The 15409-nt window shown below is 45.5% G+C and overlaps 1 protein-coding gene across 1 annotated transcript in view; it reads left to right on the plus strand.

Moving 5' to 3' along the window:
* LOC308301206 (MAM domain-containing glycosylphosphatidylinositol anchor protein 2) overlaps positions 1-15409 on the plus strand; it is a gene marked incomplete at both ends in the record, with an annotated part of 355705 nt that overhangs the window by 86446 nt on the left and 253850 nt on the right. The window contains 2 exons of the mRNA XM_080745102.1: positions 3769-3860; positions 7961-8198. Coding sequence (XP_080601228.1) covers positions 3769-3860; positions 7961-8198 — 330 coding nt within the window. The remainder of the gene's footprint in view (positions 1-3768; positions 3861-7960; positions 8199-15409) is intronic.

Raw genomic sequence — 15409 nt, forward strand, 5'->3', positions numbered from 1 at the left:
GTCTCATGCCATGTCGTTAACCTCATATTGTGCATAATGTTGTCGTTGTCATGGATGGCAACCTCCTACAGTATGTTCCTTTTTTATTCATATTTTATAATAGCGAAAACAGACGATCGGTAGGCTCAAAAAGTGGTTGGGGGCGGGGCATGCGCATGCCTCCAACCACTGAAATCAAACTCGCTAAAATGGCTAAAACGATAATAAGAAGTAAATGAAGACATTTTAACACTCATCTTTTCTCTTCTCTAATTACAATCTAAAATATGAACCCTTGTTGTAAAAAAATAAAGTTGTCTTTTAAGCTTTTAAGTCTGACACATTTTGAGTATTATTAGTAAATCCAGGCTTTTAATTGTTAACAACGATGTTAAATCCCTGTCCGTTGATATGAAGGCTCCGCTCGGCTCCAAAACAAATCTCCTCCTTCCACACTGTAACGACTGTACAGTCACTGTACTGTAACACACACTGTGTAACGACTGTACAGTCACTGTACTGTAACACACACTGTGTAACGACTGTACAGTCACTGTACTGTAACACACACTGTAACGACTGTACACAGTCTCACTGTAATGACTGTACACAGTCTCAGCGTGACCCACGGCCGCCGCTGCAGTTGCCATGCCAACGCTCTCGAAAAAAAACACCACGCCGTGGATGTGGACGCGTAGCGAACGACCGACACCGGAGAGAGAGCGGGAAGGAGTGGCGGGTTGAGGGACTGACGGCGGAACCCACGGTTCAGACGTCAGCCTTGACACGCGGCGGCAGAAATAGAAACCCAGAGAGAGAGAGAGAGAAGGATGCGCCCACGGCGCTCCCGTAGATCCAGGCTCAGCGTGGCTTTTTGCACGTCGGCTCTGGTTTGGAGGAAAACCTTGTATGTCCAAAACCATTGCTGTTCAGGATTCAAATTCAAAAGCGACAAAATCAGCCGACCGTCAAGCTCAAAAAGACGGGCGCCGCGTTTGGAGCTTGCGGATCTGCAGATTTTGATGCGTTTATCGTGTGACCGTTGTGTGATGAAGCAGAAGGCGTTAATTTACAAAGAAAGATTTTAACCCTGCAAGGCCCAGCGTTGCTTTTTGGCAACATTTTTTAAATCATTTAAAAAAAATGTTATAATTCGTTTTCCTGTTCTTTTTTCACATTAACCCTCTAAGGCCCGCATTAAGAAATACTTGAAATAAAAAATTGAAAAAAATCAGATGGTGTTGTAGGAGTCCTATTAACTCATATGCTGCGATGGCCGTGAATCCCGCAGATTTCTCTATGTCGCTCACTGCTTGCTTCTCCTACCTGTTAACGCGGGCGCTCATCCAATTCCCATCGTGCGCGATCGGACACTGCTATGCATCGTGCGTTCGCGTAATCCATCAGCTTCTCAAATCCGTTGAAACATTGAAAATTGATCAATCCGTTCTCCATCTGTAAGCCGTTGACTTCACACAGTAAGCTGACGGGCCAAAATAGACGACCGACCGGACTTCCGGTTTAGGGGTTCAATGTTAAACTGGTCCGCTCAATAATGTGTCCGTGTAGAAACGATGATCACGAAACATTAGTTCCGGGAAAAAAAATAATAAAAATAAAATATTTTTTTTTTAATTAATTTTTATTACATTTACGGGATTCACGGGCATGGCAGAGGGGAGTACAAAGGGGTATTTTTTAGGCAGCATATGAGTTAAGAGGAAAATGTAATGTTTTTTTCAAAAAAATGTTTTTGTAAGATTTTATAGCCATAAATCAAAAATCATAAATCATGCTCTAATTTACATATGGGGGATATTTTTCAAAATAATAACATATGTACATGTTCTAGACATTCTAATGATCACCAAAAAGAATAGTACAGGCATTTTACTTATGTTTTTTTGAGGTATAGCTTCCATGAAAAAGTGAGATGTTGTTCGTCAAAACTCTGGAATTTCAGCGGGTGTGGCGGGTGTGAATGTCAGCCCCTGTGGGGGGTATTTATATGCAAATATTGTGGCCAATGGCATTGTAATACTAAACAATAGAATCCAATGGTGGTGTTTAGGTGGTATGGGGAGCTAAAATAAAATGATTTAAACCTTTTTTTGGATAAAATACAAACGTTGTAATATTACAACCGTGGGCCTTAGAGGGTTAACATCACCATTAAATCCTATTGTTTAGTATTACAATGCCATTGGCCACGATATTTGCATATAAATACCCCCCACAGAGACTGACATTCACACCTCCCAGAGAAGTTGAAATTCCAGCGTCTGGACGAACAACATCTCACTTTTTAACTGAAGCTATTCCTCACTAAAACATAAGTAAAATGTATTTATATTAGTAAGATTTATGGCTATAAAACCTTACAAAAACATTATTAATTTTTTAACATTACATTTTCCTGTGATTAGGACTCCTACAACAGCATCTGATTTAAAAAAAAAAATTGGCCAGTAGAAATTAATTCGGGTCTTGCAGGGTTTAACAAAAAAAGAGTTAAAATAAATGGAGTTAAGAGGTTTCTAGTCCGACGGCGACGGCGACATCCAATTTCTCCGCGCTTCAAATCTGACATGCCAGGTTTTGTTTTTCGTTTTTCCATCTTGACAAACTGAATATGATAATACCAGACTGCCACCAGGGAATTGCAAGATGAAAAGATTTATGTGGATGGTGCCGTCAGTAAAAAATATATATATACCGTCACTGTCGGGCTAAAACCTCGTATCTCCAAGTCTCAAATGTGTTCGTTCTTTCGCCAAGTAAAGCCGTGCTTCATCATACAAGGATGTCGCACAAAAGTAGTGAAAACAGCAGATCTACAAGCACACAACGCCTCGCAGGTGCGAGGCGTTGTGTGCTTGTAGATCGGCTGTTTTCACTAGTTTAGTTCATTTTTTAAATGAAAAATGCAAAACGAGCGGTTTTGGACATACAAGGTTTCCACCCGACAACGACGATATATATATATATTTATTTTCTTTCTGGGGGAGATGAATGATGCGCTGGTTGGTTTAGAAACAACGCAGCCTCTGAATCATAATGGAATCATCTGCTCTTTTTATTATTATTATTATTTTATATGTTTTTACTTTTCATTCAGAGTAGAAGCAGCAGCACACTGAGAATAGAGTTTTCCAAAAAAACAACACAAAAAACTAAACAAATTGGATTAGCAATGCTGGAATTTTGTTAGCTATCTCTCCAATTCCATGGTGCTTCTGTGAGTGCGTGCGTGCGTGCGTGTGTGAGTGCGTGAGTGCGTGCGTGTGTGAGTGCGTGAGTGCGTGCGTGTGTGAGTGCGTGCGTGCGTACGTGTGTGAGTGCGTGCGTGCGTGCGTGTGTGAGTGCGTGCGTGCGTGCGTGTGTGAGTGCGTGCGTGCGTGTGTGAGTGCGTGAGTGCGTGCGTGTGTGTGTGTGTGAGTGCGTGCGTGCGTGCGTGTGTGAGTGCGTGCGTGCGTGTGTGAGTGCGTGAGTGCGTGCGTGTGTGTGTGTGTGAGTGCGTGTGTGAGTGTGTGTGTTCAAACAGCAGCCATCAAATTAGTTTCTCTTTTCAAAGTCAGCCTCCTCCTCTGCGTGTCTTCTTACCCCAGACGACCCCCCCGTTAAAGTATACAAAGGCCCCTCCACCTTGGGCCCCCCCTCCACCTTGGGCCCTGGTGACTCAGTTCCACTTTCCCCCCCTCTTGTGACGCCCCTGCCTTCCCTCTCTGCCTGACTATCAGCACTTTGTGTAACAACATGCTTTCCCCCCGTCTGTTTTCTGTCCCCCAGCGTTGAAGAAGGGTCGTTTCTGGATCACCCCTGACCCCTACCACAACGACGACAACATCCAGATCGGACGCGAGGTCAAGATATCCTGTCAGGTAAGTGATGATGATGTCACAGGAAGTCGTTTTAGGCTAACGGGTATACGACATAGGACACGGCGACCGCGCCTGCAACTTGGAACCATAGAGTTACCGTAAATTCTCTTATAGAAACCCGGGCTTTTATTTGTCTCCAGAGTAGCGGGCACCAGGCTTTTATTGAAAGCAGGTGAGAAGAGAGAAGTCTAATATTCCTATTTTTTCAAAAATATCACAATGAATAAATCAACATTTTGTGTCAGTTTGAACCCAGTAAAATGTACAGGTTTCATTTATTACAGTTGAATTATTGCAAATTAAATAATGTACATACAGACGCGCTCTGCTCTCCTCTGTCAGCACAGAGGCTGTGCTGTCTGTGCTGCTCTATACATCTCCTAACCGTGTTCCGCTGTTCTTGGACTATGCTACGCTTCACCGTATCTTTATTTATCTCCTAACCGTGTTCCGCTGTTCTTGGACTATGCTACGCTTCACCGTATCTTTATTTATCTCCTAACCGTGTTCCGCTGTTCTTGGACTATGCTGCTACGCTTCACCGTATCTTTATTTATCTCCTAACCGTGTTCCGCTGTTCTTGCTTCACCGTATCTTTATTTATCTCCTAACCGTGTTTCGCTGTTCTTGGACTCTGCTATGCTTCACCGTATCTTTATTTATCTCCTAACCGTGTTCCGCTGTTCTTGGACTATGCTATGCTTCACCGTATCTTTATTTATCTCCTAACCGTGTTCCGCTGTTCTTGGACTATGCTACGCTTCACCGTATCTTTATTTATCTCCTAACCGTGTTCCGCTGTTCTTGGACTATGCTGCTACGCTTCACCGTATCTTTATTTATCTCCTAACCGTGTTCCGCTGTTCTTGCTTCACCGTATCTTTATTTATCTCCTAACCGTGTTTCGCTGTTCTTGGACTCTGCTATGCTTCACCGTATCTTTATTTATCTCCTAACCGTGTTCCGCTGTTCTTGGACTATGCTATGCTTCACCGTATCTTTATTTATCTCCTAACCGTGTTCCGCTGTTCTTGGACTATGCTACGCTTCACCGTATCTTTATTTATCTCCTAACCGTGTTCCGCTGTTCTTGGACTATGCTACGCTTCACCGTATCTTTATTTATCTCCTAACCGTGTTCCGCTGTTCTTGGACTATGCTACGCTTCACCGTATCTTTATTTATCTCCTAACCGTGTTCCGCTGTTCTTGGACTATGCTATGCTTCACCGTATCACCGGTTTCTCATAGTAAACAGCGCTGGAGACATTACAAAAACAAAAAGAAAAAAGGGAGGCTTTCATTGAATCGTCGGCTTTTAATTGCTTGTTTCAAATGCGCACCCGGAAATTAAAGAAGGTCCGTTTTTTATTGAATAGAGGACATTATTAGAGAATTTACGGTATATATAGAGAGACAGCCCCGCCTCCAGCTATTCATGTCAATGCAAGTGTGTTTTGAAGCACCCGGACAAAATTGTCAAACAATAGTTTGCCAATTTTACGTACTTACATCGAGACGTAATTACGTCACGATCGTCCATTGAACCCTATTGTAGACCCGAGCAGCGTGCTCTCATGCTCGCGCACCTGCTGTTCCAGCTTCGGCCAGTAGAGGCCGGCTGCTTCAACTTTCTACCGTGGTTCTGGCGGCTTGCTTGGAACACCTGCACACGCACGTCTGCTGCGTAGGCATTCGTCGCCATTGATTGATTGATTGATTGAAGAATTTATTAGAAGTTTGCAATAGAAAAAAGTACAGTTTCATGACAGTACAAATCACTGGTACAAGGTCAACTAAAAGGAGATCCTAGAAAGCCGAGGCTTATTTCCACAGGAACCACACTTTAAGTATCTCATATAACATTGAAAGACAGACGGATAGAACAGTACTTTATCTAGGATAATATCAGTTTCAAAAGCATAACATCAAATTCAAAGGCAGAAAAAAGAAAAAGGGGGGGGGGGGGGGGGGAGCATGGGGGCTTAGTCTATTTACAAGTCACGGGTAGCAGCTGTCTGAAGGTGACTTTTTCATACCAATTTTGAAGGAGGCTAGGGATTTGCTCTCCTTTAAGGCTTGTGGAAGGGCGTTCCACATGTTTATGGTATAGCAGGAGAACGAGTTAGAGCCTTGTTTAGTGTTAAATCTACGTTGATGATGATTAGTGGAGCTGCCTCTGGTGTTGTGATCGTGAACATCCTTGACCTTTAAGAAGTAGTTTGCCAGGTACATGGGTATCTTGGAGGTGTAGTGTATCTTGTACACCAGGCCCATTGCAAGATGCTGTACTCTGTCAGCTACTTTGAGCCACCCCACGCTTTCGTGGTGATGATCGGTAAGGTGGGTCTGAGGTGGAAGACCAAGCACAACCCTAATTAGTTTGTTCTGGGTTGTTTGGAGCTTTAACTTTAAGGCAGCTGGGGCGTCGTGATACCAGACAAGGACTCCGTAATCAATGAGGGGCCCAATAAGAGCACCTCCTAGTGTCTTTCGGGATTTAATATTGATCAGCGGGGCAACCCTTTGCAAGAAACAAATTTGTTGGTTGACTTTATTGATTACCTTGGTAGTCATTTTTTCGCTGGATAGGTTAGCCTCCAGGATGCAACCCAGGTAGCAGATGTGTTTTTTTCTCTCTATCACAGTGTCACCTACTTTAATTGTGAAGTTCTCAACTAGGCTAAGTTTCTGACTAGATCCAAAGAGGATACATTCAGTTTTACCTAGTTGAATTGAGAGTCTGTTGTCATTGAGCCAGGTGCAGATCATGTTTAGTTCACAGTTACGGGCCTTTTCAACCTGCAATATGTCTCTGCCTGAGACTAGGAGAGCCGAGTCATCCACGAACAGAAACAGATTGCAGTCACAAGCAGATGACATGTCGTTTACGTATATTAAGAACAACAGTGGTCCTAGTATACTCCCTTGAGGTACTCCACAGTTTACTGGGAGGGGGGGGGGACAGGGTTCCGTTGACTTCCACCATCTGTTCCCTCCCCACCAAGTAAGAGTGCATTCATCTCACTGCTGTGCTGTCAAGACCAATAGCTTTGAGTTTTTCAATCAGAATAGAATGATCGACGGTGTCAAATGCCTTCTGGATGTTCAGCATGACCATGCCGCAATATTTGCCATTGTGAATTTCACGTTTGATGTAATCATTCAAATAGATGAGGCATGTATCTGTGGAATGGGACTCTCTGAAGCCAGACTGGAACTCGTAGATCAGTTTATTCTCTTCAAGATATTTAGCCACCTGTTCATAGACAATTTTTTCCATTACCTTAGAGATGGAACTAAGGATTGAGATTGGCCTGTAGTTGCCAGGGTCAAGTTTACTGCCTTTTTTGTGCAGGAGGGTTACCAGGACATAGCCCTGCTTGATAGATAGATTAATAATGTGGGTAATGATTGGGGCAATGGTGGCAGCTGAGTCTATGAGAAATTTGGGGGAGATTTTGTCATGGCCAGCGGCCTTGAATTGAGGTAGGGTGCGCCGTTTTTTAAACACTTCATCAGTTGTCACCGTGGCAAAGGGGAACCATGGGAAACATGGGAACCAAAGCGTTCAGTAAAAGGGGGTGGGACCCCGTCGCCGACGGCTCTTTGCATAACGATTGTGCTGTGAGCTTGTAGATCTGCTATTTTTTAAACAAATCTTGAAAATGTGTGCAAATCTTTGAATATATGTATTTTCAAAGCGAACGTTTGTAACTCAAATTTTGCTTCTGGGTGGTCCCTGGAACTAAATATTTTGAGATGGGGGTCCGTGGCCAAATAAATATCATTTTGAGGGTCCTTCAGATGAAGCTGAGGGTTAGGGTTAGGATCCTTTTCACTTAACTGAGCTCCAGTTAAGTGAAAAGGACCTTTTCTTTGACGATGGCCAGCCAGATTGCTGACATAGAAACATAAGTTTTTCAAAAAACCTTAGAAGGATTCAAAAGACACTAATAGAATCAGGTCAAAATTCTAATTTTCACAATTTAAAAAAAATAGCAGATCTACAAGCTCGCTGTGAACTTGTATATCTGCTATGTTTCACTGGTTAAAGCATTCAATAATTCTAAAACCATATATATTTTGTCTTCCTCTAAGGTGGAGGCCACGCCCCCTGAGGAGCTGGCGTTCAGCTGGCTGAAGAACGGCCGCGCCCTGCGCAGCTCTGAGCGCATGGTGATCACGCAGACGGACCCCGACATCTCCCCGGGGACCACCAACCTGGACATCATCGACCTGAAGTTCACAGACTTCGGCACCTACACCTGCGTGGCCGCGCTGCGGGGCGGAGGCATCCCTGAGATCAGCATCGACGTCAACATCTCCTCCACCACTGGTGAGTCTCACACCCCCCTACCCACCCGCCCCCGCCCCCCCACCCCCATCCCCCACCCCCGCGTAGCATCTGTTCCACTGCCCCCCCCCCCCCCCCCATGTAGAGGGTGTGTGCATGCACATAGAGTGAATGGCAAATCAGGTGGCAAAGTGAATATAACGTTGTCCCCAGTCCGAAATATAAAATAAAGAAAATAAACGTTTGGGGGACTAGTGAAAGTTACAGGTATGGTCAGTGCGATATGAAATGTGAGCTTACCATAATCACAGTAATCCTTAATCATGTTCAATCATATTCAAGAGCTTTTGGAGAGAAATGAGACAGACTGCAGAGTAGTGTGGTTCCTTTACCCTGGTTTCTGACATTATCGAAACAAAGCCGATAAAAGCGCCAAACTTTTTTTGAGGCTTCTTTAGGACCTAACGATGGATTTTAGCCTTGGGTACCAAACTTTATTTTGAAGTTTAACCATAGAATTATCCACATCAAGTTGGGCTCCCATCGACTTTCTATTCAGGAGGAAAATACCCAGAAAAAACTCTGCTTTAAGTAGTATCTGAGGGGTCTAACTAGGGGTTTGTCATGATTCTGAATCCATTGCAAGCATTTGTTTTGCACAATCATCATTTTTCACAGTTTTTTGGGTGTTTCTGGGGGCAGCCATTGTTTGGGAGTACGTGTATGTAGTACTGTATGTGTTTAGTAGTGTGGCAGAGGACATGACTTCATGACCAGCATGTAGATCCTAGATTTAAAGGGACTACACCTTGAATTTACATTTTCCTATTTTTATGTATTTTTGGGGGGTCCCACCAGCACCTCCTATCCTCACAAAGTCCTATTTCTGACCATTGTGTCTTTCTCAGTATATGGCAAGATCTATGTAAGCAGGTCTCAGAATGGGCTGTCTGATTTTCTGCTGTCCGATGACATCATCGGTCGACCTTCTGCTACTGCTGTGCTGATTGGAGGTTGGGGAGGGGAGGGCAGGCCTGAGAAGGAGGCAGGAGGAGCTGGGAGAGGGTTGGGGAGGGGAGGGGTGGCCAGGCCTGAGAAGGAGGAGGGGAGGAGCTGGGAGAGGGTTGGGGAGGGGTGGGCAGGCCTGAGAAGGAGGAGGGGAGGAGCTGGGAGAGGGTTGGGTAGGGGAGGGGTGGGCAGGCCTGAGAAGGAGGCAGGAGGAGCTGGGAGAGGGTTGGGGAGGGGTGGGCAGGCCTGATCAGGGGGGTGGGGCCCCTGACCCACTCAGGCCAAGGTGGTACTGCAGCTGAAAATGCTCTGAAAGCCAAGCAGAAATGACAGGGGCTCTGTATTCAGGGTTAGGGTTAGCTAACCCTAACCCTGTATTCAGGAGTGGTAAATATGATATAAATGATTTTTAAATGCATGGTGTGGCACATTTAACACGTTTAAGAAGCCTTGAAGCTGACAGCATCGTACATTCAGCACGCAGCAACATCTCCAGTGTGACATGTTTACCTTTTATTTAATTTGTTATTTTAAAGTGTCAGGTTACACTAACACTTCCTGTACAAGGCTCTAGACACACTGAAAGCTTCACTCTGACACACTGAGCTTCATAAAAACCACAAGCTTCACTCTGACACTCTGAGCTTCATAAAAACCACAAGCTTCAAGCTTGTGAATCTGCTTCTCTTGATGTTTTTTGTGTGACATCGTAGTAGTATGATCAAGATGATTTTGCAGTGTGTCAGTGTTAGCCTGGCTTGGCCAGACTATATACACTAATGCAGCTAACTAACTGCAGTATCTAGTCTGGAGGTTGTCCCATTCAGAAGCAATTCGTGGGAGGAGGTAACAAAAAACGATAGGGCGTGTACAAAAACGAGAGGTGGAGGGGAGCTGGGGAGGGGGAGTCACTATCAGCTAAACACAGCAGGTGACAGAGACAGAAACCTCAGGAATGCAGCTCCATTCGTAGCAGTAAAGAGGGTTGTTGTCTGCTCTGTTGCTGCATGGAGAATGAGATGTGCTCACAGGAGACATGCTGTGAGTGAGACTGTTAAGTAGGAAATTCACTCTAAATCCCTAAATATAACTAAAAGAATATGATTCCAGAACGGTGATGTGTAGATGTCCAAGCGTTTATTTTAGAAGGCAGTAACAGAATAATCCAAGAATGACAACCAGCATAGCATAAGCCTGTACAGAGAGTCACAGCACAGAGTGCCCGTGAGCAAGCGAACGACAACATGGCACACCAGTGCGTTGAGCGCGCATTTCCAAACGCACCCTTAATCTTTGTGGACTAAATGAACACTGAAAGGTTTCTACTCCACAGAGACCATATAAACAGAATAATAGAAAAAGGAGATAACGATTTTCTTTCTTTCTTTCCTTTTCGGGGGTGGGGGTCTGTTTAGTTATAGTGGGGGGTGGGGGGGTGGGGGTCTGTTTAGTTATAGTGGGGGGTGGGGGGGTGGGGGTCTGTTTAGTTATGGGGCTTTTAAGCCGGGACATCATTTTGTAGGCAGAGGAGAACTCTGCCCCCAGAGCATTTTCTATCCCTCGCTATTTCAACAGATCCGAGACAAAAATAACGACTAAAGTATAATTCTAACACTTTCCTCTCAACAACAAAGAGAAGAAAACTGTGTAAATAGTAAAAATTGTAAAAAGATTCACGGAAACTGGGGGCAGAAATTCTCCTCTGCCTACAAAATGATGTCATACTTAACAGGGTGGGGGGTTGGGGGTCTTTTTAGTTATAGTGGGGGGCTGGAGGGGGGGGGGAGTCTGTTTAGTTATAGTGGGGGGCTGGGGGGGGGTATGTTTAGTTATAGTGGGGGGCTGGGGGGGGGGTCTGTTTAGTTATAGTGGGGGGCTGGGGGGGGGGGGGGGGGTCTGTTTAGTTATAGTGGGGGGCTGGGGGGGGGGGGTCTGTTTAGTTATAGTGATAGCGGGGGTGATATCGATCAAATTAATTCCTCTGAAAAGTGCATCGGTCCAAAGTCAGCGTAAATGGAATTAATGAAGGGTGCGTGCACATTCCTCTCCTTGCAAAAGAAAGGTATTGATTATATTACACAACATGTTTCAACAATACACCTATACACCCTTTAATTGTTTTGAAGATCATTCTTGTGGCTTTGTTTTTTTTTTTTGCTTCATTTAAATAGTCGTGTTGAGAGAGAGAGACAGAGAGAGAGAGCGAGAGAGAGAGAGAGAGAGAGAGAGGGAGAGGGAGAGGGAGAGAGAGAGAGAGAGAGAGAGAGGAAAATGTTTGCAGTTTTCTGCCAAATAATCAAAGATAAGTCGCATCTCGACATTTCAAGGCAGCTACGCTGTCAGCAGAACAGAGTACCCCAGAATCAGAAGATATTTGGTGAACAAAAGGCCAAAATCGCTTGTAACGAGCATACATGGCAACCCTGGCGTGGGTGCGTGGCGGAGAGCCTGCTCTGCCACCCCGGCCTCGTTCACTGTGCCCTCATTGTGCCACTGGTCACTGCAGGGTACGCCACACATAGACATCAAAGGGGGCTTGAGCCCCTGCCCTTTTATCCATCTGTAAAAAGTGCCCTCTCCAGACCATGAATCCAGTTTTTACTATGGTGAAAGAAATGCAAATGCCCCCTCTTTCCATGCCATACCTGAAGGCAGCATTCAAGAGCATTGCCTTGTCCAAACTCTCCTGAACTTGAATGCAGCATCTTATGTTGAAAGAATTGTCCTCTCTGTTTAGAAATCCATGCCGTTACGCCACATCTCCAGTATTGACCTGATGATGCTTAGTTCAGTGTGGGATCAAACACTGAAAATAGCAGACCTCCAAGCTCACAACGTGTCGCAGTGCGACGCGTTGTGAGCTTGGAGGTCGGCTATTTTAGATGTTTTCTCCCAAAGGCTCTTTTAGAAATGTCAGCCCCTGCCTCTCTAACTTCTTCTTCAAGCTCACAACACGCCCCCAGTGCCACGCCTTGTGAGCTTGGAGATCTGCAATCTCTCTGCACATTTTCAAAAGAAGTGTCTGCTATTTTCAAAACAGACGTGCGCGTGCGTGCATGCATGTACTGTGTGTGTGTGTGTGTGTGTGTGTGTGTGTGTGTGTGCGTGTGTGCGTGTGTGCGTGTGTGCGTGCGTGCGTGCGTGCGTGCGTGCGTGCGTGCGTGCGTGCGTGCGTGCGTGTGTGCGTGCCTGCGTGAGGTGACATGAATACATGCAGACGTGTTGAAGTGGCTCAGAGTGTTGATGGACTGCAGTGCCACGCTGCTGCCCACAGGCCAGTGGGGGGGGGGGGGGGGGGGGGGGGGCGTGCGTGCATGCGTGCAGCATTAACACAACATTCATAACCTGCCTCAGTACCATTAACCAATAAGAGTGCTGTAATGTTGCATATTCGAACGTTTGGTGTTTTTTCGTAAAACAACGTCCTACTCCATCACCCTACAGAATAAAACAACGTCCTACTCCATCACCCTACAGAATAAAACAACGTCCTACTCCATCACCATACAGAATAAAACAACGTCCTACTCCATCACCCTACAGAATAAAACAACGTCCTACTCCATCACCCTACAGAATAAAACAACGTCCTACTCCATCACCCTACAGAATAAAACAACGTCCTACTCCATCACCCTACAGAATAAAACAACGTCCTACTCCATCACCCTACAGAATAAAACAACGTCCTACTCCATCACCCTACAGCGTCACATAAAAGCAGCAGAAGCAGCGGGCCCACAAGCTTGAAACGCGCCGCTTGTGTATCTGCTACATTCGATATTTTTGAGCGGTGGTCACACCGTCTCCTAAGAGTGACTTTGTCCGTATGTGTGTTACTCTGCATGTATATGTCTGTCTGTAGCGTGAGCTGCAATACCACTGGTGACCAAGTGGCGCTGTTGAGTCACACACACGCGCGACCCCGAAGTGAACTGCTACACACACACGGCCACGCACACACAGGCCACCGCTCACTTCAAAGTTGGTTTGATTTTTTTTTTTCCATTTGAATCCTGAAGAATAACAGTTTTGGACATGCAGTATATGAGGTTTCACTGCGTTCTGTTCAGCGCTGCGTGAACAGACTGACAGAAAGGAGACACCACTGAATGTCTTCTGCAGACAGTCAAGGACAGAGCACTGATACCTGCGGTGTGGGTCTACAGCAGGGGTCTTCAACGTTTTCAGGCCAAGGACCCTTTAGTTGAGACTCGAGAGAGAGATTCCATATAGTTTCATCGTTTGACAGAACAATCATCAGTGTATTTTGGATTCATGTCAATGTGTGTTTTCAGATGTTTAACCACTTATTCAGGAGAGTTTGGACAAGGCAATTCTCTTGAATGCTGCCTTCAGGTATGGCATGGAAAGAGGGGGCATTTGCATTTCTTTCACCATAGTAAAAACTGCATTCATGGTCTGGAGCAGTGTTGGGTGTAACAGCGTTATAATTAACAGTGTTACATAACGGCGTCACCTTTAGCAGTAACAGAGTAACCTAACAAGTTACTTTTTAAATATAACGTATTGGCCATACAGAGTGAAGAATCCAGCCAATAGCATTCATTTCCGGCTTATTTTCTGGAGCAGACACTGAAAGATGGTGGATTTGCACTCGCTGAAAAAATAGGCTTTGTTTACGGTCTGCAGAAACCAATGGCTCTGTCCATTTAATATTTACAGTCTATGATCAATACTACAGCGTCACACAACCCGCTACTCGCTGCTACGAGAAGCTGTTGCCAGCGACGGTGACCATACGAACGCTGCTATGAGAAGCTGTTGCCAGCGACGGTGACCATACGAACGCTACTACGAGAAGCTGTTGCCAGCGACGGTGACCATACTAACGCTGCTATGAGAAGCTGTTGCCAGCGACGGTGACCATACGAACGCTACTACGAGAAGCTGTTGCCAGCGACGGTGACCATACGAACGCTGCTATGAGAAGCTGTTGCCAGCGACGGTGACCATACGAACGCTACTACGAGAAGCTGTTGCCAGCGACGGTGACCATACTAACGCTGCTATGAGAAGCTGTTGCCAGTGACGGTGACCATACGAACGCTGCTATGAGAAGCTGTTGCCAGCGACGGTGACCATACGAACGCTGCTATGAGAAGCTGTTGCCAGCGACGGTGACCATACGAACGCTACTACGAGAAGCTGTTGCCAGCGACGGTGACCATACTAACGCTGCTATGAGAAGCTGTTGCCAGCGACGGTGACCATACGAACGCTGCTATGAGAAGCTGTTGCCAGCGACGGTGACCATACGAACGCTGCTATGAGAAGCTGTTGCCAGCGACGGTGACCATACGAACGCTGCTATGAGAAGCTGTTGCCAGCGACGGTGACCATACGAACGCTGCTATGAGAAGCTGTTGCCAGCGACGGTGACCATACGAACGCTGCTATGAGAAGCTGTTGCCAGCGACGGTGACCATACGAACGCTGCTATGAGAAGCTGTTGCCAGCGACGGTGACCATACGAACGCTGCTATGAGAAGCTGTTGCCAGCGACGGTGACCATACGAACGCTGCTACGAGAAGCTGTTGCCAGCGACGGTGACCATACGAACGCTGCTACGAGAAGCTGTTGCCAGCGACGGTGACCATACGAACGCTGCTATGAGAAGCTGTTGCCAGCGACGGTGACCATACGAACGCTGCTACGAGAAGCTGTTGCCAGCGACGGTGACCATACGAACGGCAGCTGGAATCCAATGAATATCCGCTCCCGATGACGATGAGACCCATTTCTCCGTGGTGGGACACATGACATCAGGGCAGAGCAGACATGGCAGATCGGGACGGCGAGCAGAGCGTCTAAAACTAAATTATTTCGCTCATTACAATAAACAATCAGAAAGGTGTGGTTGCACTGATGCGAGTCACAAGGAAGAATTCCGTCTTACAATTTCTATTATATTGATGTCAAGTGAAGCCTGATCAATCCTGTCTGACAGATAACTTCAGTTAAAGGGTTAACTAAAAGTTTCACTTTAGCTGGCATAAAAGTTCTCAGACCTCCAACAATAGTGTGTTGCTTAAAGAAACCACACTAACTAATAACTATACATCTTTAACAAAATCAATTGCCCATCTAAAAATCTTTTTACATCTTTTTATATCTAAAAATCTAATAAACCTAAAACACAAATCTAAAGTCCACTGTTATTTAAAGGGGTACTGTCACCTAAAGGGGTATTGTCACTTTAAAAATTCATCTTAAAATATGA

The sequence above is a fragment of the Nannobrachium achirus genome, assembly GCF_963921795.1.
Source record: "Nannobrachium achirus genome assembly, chromosome: 16".
In the NCBI taxonomy this organism is placed as follows: Eukaryota; Metazoa; Chordata; class Actinopteri; order Myctophiformes; family Myctophidae; genus Nannobrachium; species Nannobrachium achirus.